At 43.8% G+C, this 11,088-nt stretch overlaps 1 protein-coding gene across 3 annotated transcripts in view; it reads left to right on the top strand.

The window, feature by feature from the left end:
• The window catches only part of LOC131913343 (myomegalin-like), a 62,027-nt gene that overhangs the window by 20,167 nt on the left and 30,772 nt on the right, over positions 1-11,088 (top strand). For all 3 annotated transcript variants that reach the window (XM_059265940.1, XM_059265939.1, XM_059265942.1), the window contains exons 14-17: positions 996-1,112; positions 1,290-1,427; positions 2,038-2,150; positions 3,230-3,357. In XM_059265940.1, coding sequence (XP_059121923.1) covers positions 996-1,112; positions 1,290-1,427; positions 2,038-2,150; positions 3,230-3,357 — 496 coding nt within the window. The remainder of the gene's footprint in view (positions 1-995; positions 1,113-1,289; positions 1,428-2,037; positions 2,151-3,229; positions 3,358-11,088) is intronic.

The following is an 11,088-nucleotide window of genomic DNA, read 5'->3' as shown; positions in this document are numbered from 1 at the left end:
AACTCGGGATGAGATGGGTGCAGAATCAATAAGGTCCTTCCCTGGATCTGTGTCATTAATTCCTACTAGGGCGACAGCAGACATTACACAAATGAATAACTTAAATGTTGTAATTATAGATTATAAGATGACATGCTGTAGAAAGTGTCAGGGAACAGTAACATAGATGGGGATTACCTTAGATGAGTGGCCAAAGGCTTTCTTGAGCAGGCTGGTACCTGAGAAAAGACAGCAGCCCTGGGAAAGATACTGCAGGCTGACGGAGTAGAAGGCGTAAAGGCCCCTAGTCAGCACAAAGCCCAGTGCGCTGCAGTCAAGTGGCGGGTGTTGAAGTAGGAATGGACTAGAGGGGCCAGATCGGCAGGTGTGCTGAGAGAACTAAATACAAGCAGTGTATTATGTGCCTGGGACGTAGCAGGCACACCGTGAATGTTAGCAGGGGTCGTTGTTACCATGGAGTTTCTGAGCTTTGTTATCATCCAGTTTCTCGTCTGGGGGAAAGAAGACCTAACACTGAGAGCTTGGTGCCCACAGTGCTAACTGGTGGAGAGGTTCCTTTGTGGTGGCAGCATGCTCTTCACCAGGAGGCATGTCGTTTGGTGATCCCTGGTGGTGTCAGCTGCTGGATGTGCTCAGTACCTTAGTAATTAGTTAAGGGGTATAAAATGTAGGCCTCCTAAACCTGCCATCTTTTCATGTATTGGCTGGAGTATTTACAGAAAATAAACACCATTTCTCCTTGCTTCTGCGAGCTGTAACCAACCTTTAAATATCTCAGTGACCCCATGAATTCAATGTGTTGTTTATAGTAATAGAAGACATTGTTGAAAACATTCTTACAGTTTGTTTTAGAGCATCCTTTGATCCCACAGTCCTGTTTTTATTGACTTGACCCATGGCACTTTTTTTTTCGGTTTCCTCTTGTGTTACTGGCTGTTTGTACTATGACGTGGAAAAGCGTTTGCCTCTGATGTTGGCTTTTCTTCTCTCCACAGATAGAACTGTCTGCTCTACAGTCCATGATGGCCGTGCAGGAAGACGAGCTGCAGGTGCAGGCTGCCGACTTGGAGTCGCTGACCAGGAACATACAGATAAAGGAAGACCTCATAAAGGTCTTTCAAAGCTTTTTGAAAACCACTGGGATAGTCTATACCTCAGCTATCTTAACACATCTTCACACAAGATACTGAATTCTTTGGCCTTGAAGCAGAACAGGAAGATCTGTCCCTTGCTGCTCTGCCGAGTAATGTTACTGCGGTTTTTTTATGTTGGCTTGTATTTTTTCCTAGGACCTGCAGATGCAGCTGGTTGACCCTGAAGACATACCAGCCATGGAACACCTGACTCAAGAGCTCTTACTTCTTCGGGAAAAAGTTGCTTCAGTAGAATCCCAGGGTCAGGAAGTTTCTGGAAACCGGAGACAACAGGTGAGTTTGTGGGACACAGGTTCTTCTGTAGCTTCTCCCCCATGTCTAACCTTGCCAGATTCTTCAGAAAGCCTGTCTGTCTGTCTGCCCATCTGCCCCGCTCACCTCACTCCTCCCCTCACTCCAGCCTGGCACTTACTTTTAAGAGCTCTCTGCTGGTCACACGTTTGCAGCTTGTCTTCAACGTAGCCTATTGGCTCATGTTGTCTCTGGGTGGCCCGTGGCTTTCCTGAGCTTTTCCCTAGGACTAGAACAGTGCATGTGATGGTGTGGAGATGCTCAGTAAGTACTGAGTGAAGGGACTTTGGAAAGAGGACTAAGTTGTTACTGCGTCCCTCTTTCTCATCCCTGCCTTCCTTCATCCCTCCATCTTAGACCCTTTCCTGTATTTCTGGACTCTCTCTCTCTCTCTCTCAATTCTCACTCCCATGTTTGAATTTGACTAATAGTTTTTAAGATATAAAATATAACGAGTGTGACGTTGATTGGAAAACTGTAACGTTCTGTAGGAAGCTTAGGTAATAAGCACTGTTTTGTCTCTCAGGATTCACTGTGGCTTCGTGTCTCACTTTGCTGTTCCCACATTGCTGCCTCTCTCTTCCTTCCTTAGTTGCTGCTGATGCTAGAAGGACTAGTAGCTGAGCGGAGTCGGCTCAACGAGGCCCTGCAAGCTGAGAGACAGCTCTACAGCAGTCTGGTCAAGTTCCACGCCCATCCGGAGAAGTAAGGGGGGGCTGCCTGGCTCGCTTACCTTCAACTTTCCCGCTTTTTCCTATTTTCTTTTACCAAGCTGATAATAACAAACGGGTGGTTACAATACCAAAGAGGAGAAAAAAGGAAGCTCCTCACCTTGTGATTTGCTGTGGGGCTTGGCCTGAGCCTCAGTGTCTAAATCTTAAATTAGAAACAGAATTTCCCATTGTTACTGCAAAGGTTCCGCACGAAGACAGGTCAGGGGTCTGGAACAGTGTCTTGTAGGTAGTATGCACTCTCTGTGAGCTCCCTTGCATTTCTGTTCCATGTCCTGCAAGCCTGCTCTCCTGTGGACAGTAAGGCTGTTGGGGCGCTAACACTGGGTTAAGGACAGTGAAGAGCATGTGTTTGTTACGGTGGCAGATTCCACCCAGAAGCACAGATAAAGCATCATGTGAATGTATTTTCTTAGAGTTCTCAGGTTTGGTTTACATGTGCTGTGTCTTTATGACTCATTTCAGAGTGCCTTCATTTTTTTCTTGCCTTCCTCTTGGCCTCTTTTTCTACGTATATGATTATTATTATTGTTATTATTATTCAGTTTCCCCTAATTTCTCGTTTGGTTTTAGAAATGTTTTATTTGCATGTCAGGAAAATAAAAGGATAGGAAAGTGTGGTAGGACCACTTAGTCGAGTTGCCTTTGGAAAGAACTTCTGGAATACCACTCCTTTGAGCTGCTTTCACTCAGAGCACTGTCAGTTTGGTGCAGATGAGAAAACAGCTCTCTCAGCCCTCAGCTCAGTCTCGATTCAGTTTACATAACAGAATTTCTCTTCTGCTGCTGTAGGAATGTGCTATATTTTTGTGTGGGAGTGGCCCAGAATGTAACTAAAGGGACAGACTTTCCAGAAAGGTGCGGGCCTTGCTCTCCTCCAGCAGTGAGCACAGGGGCCACCCAAAGGCTGCGTCCGTTCCCTTAACCCTTGCCTCGGGGAGCAGTTACCTTAGGAAGCGATGACCTAAGTGGCACAGATGGCTCTTTGGAAAGATGTGGACTCGTCATAGTTGATGGCTAACACATTTCCTTCCATGTGACATGTTTAATCAGCTCTGAGAGAGACCGAACTCTGCAGGTGGAACTGGAAGGGGCCCAGGCCTTGCGCAGCCGACTAGAAGAAGTTCTTGGAAGAAGCCTGGAGCGCTTGAGCAGGCTGGAGACGCTGGCCGCCATTGGAGGTGGGGAACTGGAAAGTGTGCACGCTCCTCACCAGCATGCCCTCTGAGCACTGGCGGGTCACACTGCAGCCCAGGATGGAAACCCTGTTTGCACTAACCAGAGAGTCGTGTCGGACTTGACAGAATGAGTGCCGACTTACTAATGACAGGACCGGTGCCCTTACCAATGGCAGAGGCACCTGCCAAGGGGAGTCACTGTAGTCGACCTGAACTTCACTGCACACACCTGCCTCTCCCTTAAACAGGGAGGCCGTGAAGTATACCCACACACCTTAGAACATTCCATTTTAATTTTCCGTACCCACTCGCTCTTCTCCCTAGCCTCCCCTCATTCCTTTACCCCTCCCATAGGCCAATAAAGTTTATTCCCTGCCCCCCCGTCTCACCCCCATTTCACATGTTCCATATCATGTCATAAAATGCATGTGTGTGTATTGTTTTTGCCATCCAGTCAAATCCTGCCCTTTGAAAGCAAATTTTAATCAAATAAAGGAATAAAGTGAGTTTCAAGTTTAGGGAGAGAACGAGAGAGGCTGAGAGCCCATAGAATGGCTTTGGGGAGTGGTGTAGCCCTAATCAAAACCAGGAGAGTGGACTTAGGCTAAGTTAAGGAGCAGAGACCGTGTTCATGGTCAGTATCGCCCTCTACGGCTGCTTCAGAATTGACAGTTGAGAGTCACAGACAAGATCAGATTAGTGGACATTAAGTTCTAGTCTATAAAAGTCTATAAAATTCTTGTTCTTCACTGGCCTAGGGCTTCTTCAAGCCACAGGCATGGCCTTTAGTCAGAACATGACTTTAAAGGAAGGATTCCCGAATCACAATTCTCTGGATAAAAAGATAATCGTCTGTGATGTTTCCATCCCACCCCCCATTTTTGGTTTTGTTTTGGGTTTTGGCATTTTTGTTGGTTTGTTTTTTTTGAGACAGGCTGTGTCTGTCCTGTGGCTGGCCTGAATGTGCTGTGTAGACCAGACTGGCTTTGAACTCACAGAGCTGCACCTGTTTCTGCCTGCTGGGTGCTGCGATTGAGGTGTGGCTGCCACTCCTACCCGTCCGTATCCCCTTTGAAAGCAGTATTTTCCTGTATCCCAGAATCAGAGAAAAGTACAGTTTCTAGATCCTCATTTGGAGGTGGCACGGTGGCATCCTTTATTTACTCCTGCTCTGGTGTATATATCTCTTCATATTAGAGGAAGAAGTCGGTGTGGGCTGCCGCTAGGCTCAGGGCACTCCGAAGGAAGTATCAGGAATGTGCGTAGGTTTTATTCACCATCTCTACTTTCTTGGGACAACATGACAGGTAGAGAAAGGGAACTGAAGATTTCATTTCTAGCATCTTAAATGTCAAGAATATGAGAGGTAACAGGTTACTGCAGGGGCTGTGGATTCTGCCCCATACAGTTTCCTACGGCTGAAGGGTATGGATTGCCTAGAGGAGAAGCTAAGGTTTCAGCCCCCCTGAAGACGGTACTGAGGGAACATAATTCAGGCTTTCCAGCACCCTAAGAAAAATGGAGCTCCCTTCTGAAGCTAGACTGAGCACATGATTTTCCCTTTTCCTTCCTTTTTGACATGTCACTTTACATCCATGTGTTGACATGGTGTGTGTTACATTCCAAATTCTGCCCCAGATTCTGAAACCTCAGCTGTGTCTGTAACAGATGAGCATCAGTCAACCTGAAGTGGACAGGAAGAAAATATTCTACCAGAGAAGTACCCCGGAATCTTCTGATGAAGTAGTTCACAGCATGGCCTTCCTTATAATGGATGTGCTATTTGAGTTTTAACAGCTTTTGGGGGGAAAGGAACCATTTAATAGGAAAGATAGGGAATGTGTATATAAGCAGAACCACCCAGTTTTCTTAGTTCCCCCATTTTAAGAGACTTTAAGGCCTACCTAAGTAAAACTTTATGTAACTAGCAAGTAGAGAAGAAGATAATGGAGTTGAGCTATAGACAGGTTGAATCAGTTAAAGACTGGTCTGTCAGGTCATTACAAGGCAATTAGGAAATGTGTTTACTTTACTATTGGACCAACAAAGTTTTGCAAAGCTGCTATGAAGCTTTAGCTGTAGGTGACTCTTGGGTCCTAAGAGTTTGCAGTGATTATAGTAATGTCTGTTAATAATTAGTCCATCTGCCAACATCTAACAAGAGTAGGTTGATAGGTAAATTAAGTGTTTGTTATTGATTCCATAAATGTGACTAAAATCTGGTACTTACTTTCTGGCATTGATGCTAGAATGAGGCTGGGGACTGCTGCCTGGAGAGTGTGCTGGGTCTACACACTTGTGCAATAATTTGGCATCTGGTTACAGAATGCAATTCTGATGAATTGTAGTGTGTAAGCCCCAGGTGGATGGTACTGTGATTCTGTATATCATTCATAGATTTGGATTTAGCATGCTGTGATCTTCATTCCTCTGTAGGAGCACAGACTGTTAGCTGGACTTGTCTGCCTTTGTTGGGGGGTTTTAAAAATATTTCAATAAACTTAGATTTAAAGTATCATGTACTTACAGAAGCTTGTGCTTCAATAAAAACTTTCTTGAAAGAGCGATAATGCAGCAGATTTTCCCTTGGGCTTTGTTTAATTAGAAGCATTGAACTTTAACTTAGAAAAATCCACTATTGATAGAATTCATTTGTCTCACATTTCATTGTAAATAGTGGGAAATATCTGCCGAGTAATGGCTGCAAGAGGCCACGTAGGGAAGTCTAGCTTTTGGAACTATTGAGTTGGAAAAGGCTTCTAAGAAGGCTCAGTTAGGGAATAAAATGAAAGGCCTTCTGACATGCTTTCTCCAAACTCTCTCCTAATTTAGAATTTTCGTGTTCCTTTATATTTGATTTTGGGTGCTCGAACCCAGAACTTTGTGCATGCTAGGCAAGTGCTGTATCACTGAGCTTAAACCCTCTACCACGGGTTTATGTGACGTTGTTGGGCTCCGACTGTTGGTAGGCTCCTACTACTCAACATCTTTCTGATGTTCTGTTTCTAGCAATTTAGCCACGTTTTAATTTCTGGAAAGGAATGGCTGGGCTATTTCAATACGCCATCCTTCTGCTTTGCCACGATGCATACTTACTTTCCATTTCTGCCACTTCCGCCTCATCTGCCTCCATACCCACGTCTCTTCATTCAGGTACAGACAGCAGCAATGTTTTTAGTGCTGCTGATTGTAGGGGAAGCACATTGTCCTTGTTTACATTTTAAAACACTTTCAGCTATATTCCATATAGAAAGAGACCTATTAAGGATCAAAGAAAATCAGAACCTGTGGAGGATTTCCACCAGCACAAAGAGTCCCTGTAGAAGGGTTTTGGTAGACGGGACTTACACCGTTTCCATGGAAGTGACTTCCATGGAAGAGATGCGTAAAGTCCTACCTAACACATGTGCTTGTTTGAGCTCCTAGTCAGTGTCTATTGTAAGAGCTGTGCGTACAGCTCCACAATAGTTCAGGAAAGTTGGTTCAGCTCTCTGACCTCACACTGGAATCTCATGACCACGGAGAGAAGTGGCGGGTCACACCACACTGCCCCGCCCCTTTCTCAGAAGTAAAATGTAATTGGCTACCTGAGGCTCCTGACTGCTAAGCCCAGCTGTAAAGACTTTGATAGTTGGGTTTTCCTTGAGTTGTCCTTGCAGAGCTCTGAACCTGTTGTTTAGACATTCCTCCAGATGCTGCAGTTCTAAAAACTAGGCTTACTACTCAGAAAACTCCTGCGAGAATTTTCTCCTTTCATGATCTTTTTATAGGAGAGAGTCACGAAATCGTCACATTCGGAATTCCTAAAACCCCTCAGCTGTCTCCTCAACAAGGGTCTTAGTTGTAGTTGTCAGGGTCACCAGCAGTGGCCTGCAGGAGAAGGGGGCAGAGTTCCTATGACGTTAGGAAAACCATGTTATAACTCGTGTGCTTCAGGACTGCCTAGCAGAACAAACAGGGTTAGTTTAGGTTGAACATGGCAAGGGCTTCTCGACGCCGAGTTTCAAATCTCACTACATTCTGGATTATGAATTGAAGTTGCTCCCATGCCATTTGTGACAATGCCTTTATTAAAGCATTTTATTATAATTAGAAAATAAACATAGTGCCTTTATGTACTCTTGAGTACTGACAGAAGGTAAGTCCTCATTTTTTCCTATATAATCGCATAAGCCAGGACGAGTTTCCCAAATAAAAATTGGCATTAGAATTTATCACCAACAGAGAATGAGAAATGGAAAGAAATCGAAAACTGTATAGCCAACAAGTTTTACCAGATGTCAGGTAAGAATAATTCAACTTACAAAGTGATACACTCATTTTATGTTATTTTCCTTTCATTGTTTAAAACCAAATTACAGAAAGTAAAGTCTTTATTATACTACTTCCCTCGTGCTAAAGCAGGAAGAGTAAAATAGAACGTCCAAGAGTACTATGAAATGTTTGGTCCAAAGTATCTGAGGAGCAGGACTATTAGACACATGAGCTTTGTTCTCTAGACTGTAGCAGAGGCAGGCAAATGTGCTGTGAGTGGCCCAGAAGAGTGCACGGACCGGCTTTGTGCAGCTGTTGGTCATTGCTAGAGATTGACTGCTCAACCTAAACACTTTAGAAGCTTGTACATAGACAAGTGTGTTCTGTAGACCATGCGCTTCTGTGTGCAAGGTGTTTATTATTTAATAATGGAAGCAATGTTACTTTTATCACGTGAAATGTTGTGGGGTATTGAGGAAAGGTGGTTCACAACAACTTCAGATGAAGAAGCGACACATTAGATGATCAGAAACTTGGCACTCAGTTACTTCAGGACTTTCCTCACCTCCTTAAGCTGCTTATTTTCTCAAAGTTCATTCTTCATGGAACTGTGTTGTTAACCTGTAAATATCTGTGCTGTGGAGCCTGTGCTTTTTATATGTGTGTTAGTATATCAGCTAATTCAGTTGAGACACACCAACACTTGTTATTGATCCAATAAAAGTATCAAAGGCCAACAGAAGCTATTTGGTTTCATTCTTAAAGATTTATGAGAGAAGATAGTGAAAGCTTATGTCCTTTTTTCTTTCTCTTTATAGGAGTCAGCCTATTGATCATTGTACTAAAATTCCAAGTCAAAGCCAGACCCCATGCATGCATGTTTGTTTAACTAAAGAAGAGGAAAACCGAATTTTTCTCTCTCAAGGAAGCGAGGCCAAAGAAACAGCATTGCACTTCCTCATAGCAGTGAAATGGGCTTGTTAAGCCTTAAAAATCCATTCTTGCTCTCCTCACTGAAGAGAAGTAGTAAATGCAGGCTGATTTGAGGGTCAGTTGCTGTGGTGGGTAGTGCCATCGTTTAATGTCCCTATAACAGCATGCTTTTGTTCCTTGAAGAGACGCCGCAAACAGGGAGAATTCCTTGACATGATAGAGTCACTTTATAGGACAGAGACTGTGGGGCTGTCTCCTGATCTGTCCAGGATGGCCCTAATTTATACTTTAGGGCAGTTTAAGATAGGTAAAACATGGATTAAACAGCCTTTTGGGGTAGTAGACACTAAAGTCCTGTTGAGATTGTGTACCCTGGAAAGTCATTTGGAGGCGAATTTGCTTTACAGTCACTTAACACAGCTTCTTTCTTAGTAATATGCACATGGACAGCCCTCTTAGGAAACATTGCATCTGAAACACAGAAGTGTACCGTAAAGAGACTTGGCTGCCGGTAACAGAGCCGCGCTATTACTTTCCAAGATGAACATCTGTCTAAAACAATCTCAGCAGAAGCTAAGGAGAACTGTAATGAATCTTGACTTTAATTCAGTCCTGAAGGGAATGGATGTAGGGCAAACTGAAGCTTTATAGAGAACTTTTGTCTTTGATTCTCACATAGCATCCTAATACTGAGCCAGAAAGACTTGGTGCATGACGTGAAAATTGAGTGTTCCAATGATAATGAGCACATGGCAGAGTGCCAGGGAATGAAAGTAAGATGGGCCGGAAAAGGCTGGCACAAGATCCTCAGGGAAAGAGCAGTCGGTCTGCAAACTTACCAGACTGTGAGCTTCGACCCTTCCAATCCATTTTCAGAATAAGTTACATGTGACCCCTGCCATGTTCGAAGTTACTGAGGGAAGGTACTGCTCCTTGCCGTTCCCATATAAATAACTTAAGGGACATAATGACCATAGAGTGGAAGTTGCGGAGAATGCCTTGACCCTACCCAGTTTTCACATGAATTAAGAATTAAAAGGAAAGTGCATAAAGTTTCCTTTAAAGCTATTCGTGCATAGTGGCGTTTCAGGGCAGTTCTGATGGTGACCGTGGTGGCATTCCGAAAGGGATCACCCTGTATCCCTGCCAGCCTGGGCTTTCCCTCTTGTCCTACGAAGGAACAATTCAGAAGGAGAGACCTTCAGGTAAAATCAGCATCATCAGGATTAACACTTCGCTCTGCTGCCTATGTTTAGTTAGGTTCTGTGGCCTTCAGCCTTGCCGGCCCTCAGCCTCCCGGCACAAGGACCACTTCAGTTCACCAGCAATAGCCAAATGATACTGTTAGGGCTAAGACCCACTGATTACACAGCGTGCCAAGCACTGTTCCAAGCACACAGAGTCGGCAAAACCTTTGAAGTCTGAAGCTGTTTGAAGCTCCCAACAGCTGCCTGGAACAGATAGCATTACTAACGCTAATTAAAGTCACATAACTAGTGGCAAAAGCAGGTTCAAATAGATGATCTGGCACTGGAGTCCACATTCTTTATCACCATGCCATCTTCAGTTTAAAAATACCTACAAAAGTGTGAGTGCCTGCCTCACTAATAAGAAGATCTTGTATTTACACAATGTTTAAACAATCAACTCAAGGACTGTGTTACCTTTTAGAGACTTGTTTTATTACTTTGTAAAATCATATAGCTGGTAGAAAACTAAGTACAAATGGACACATGGTATCACCTCTATTTTGTGGGCTTCAGAGCCTAGGAACTTCCCAGAACCACATTGAGAGGATCCTTTGAGGACTCAGAGTGTCTGATAATATTTCAGCCACATCTCTGTACTGACATGTAAAACTCCATCTCAGAGAAGCAAGGTTACTGGAAATGGGTAGATCATTAGCTCGCAGAGAATCTCATATGTTATAAAAAAAAAAAAATGAGCAGGTGATCAATTTTAAAAGTGTTGGGTCTCTTCCACTTAAAAGATTAAACTATCCCAAGATAGTTAAGAAAGTAGTCTTCAGTTGTCTTGTAAAAGGCCTAGAAAATTCTTTTGTTTTTCTCGGTAGAGGAGCAGGGTCTCACTGGCCTCAAAACTCACTGTGTATCTGAGGAAGACCTTCAACTCCTGATGTTCCTGCCTCCACCTTCCAAGTATGGGGTTGCAGATCTGAGAGAGTGCTAAGGATCAAACCCAGGGCTTTTCTGGGCATGCACTCTTAATGCTGAGCCACATGGCACCCCTAAAAAAATTCCTTTCATTCATTCACAAATGGAAATGGTAACAGACAGAGGGGTGTCTGGTGGCTGCCTCCAAACAGGACCTTGTGTGAGACAACATACCCATTCTCAGATTTCCTCTTTGTTTTTGCCTTTATTCTCAAACACACATTTTCAGCCTTTTTAGTTTCAGCAAAAGGCAGAGCAGCCATCAAGCTCCATTAAGGAAGACAGAAACAAAACCTCCATGTAATAGAGGGTTGGGGTAAGTGGGCGTATTCTTTTGTCTGTAATTTCTGATGAAACCAGAAACAAGGCATCC

The sequence above is a fragment of the Peromyscus eremicus genome, chromosome 6 (assembly GCF_949786415.1).
Source record: "Peromyscus eremicus chromosome 6, PerEre_H2_v1, whole genome shotgun sequence".
Lineage (NCBI taxonomy): Eukaryota > Metazoa > Chordata > Mammalia > Rodentia > Cricetidae > Peromyscus > Peromyscus eremicus.
Note: the sequence above shows the minus strand (reverse complement) of the source record. Positions and strands in the feature narration are given on the sequence as shown.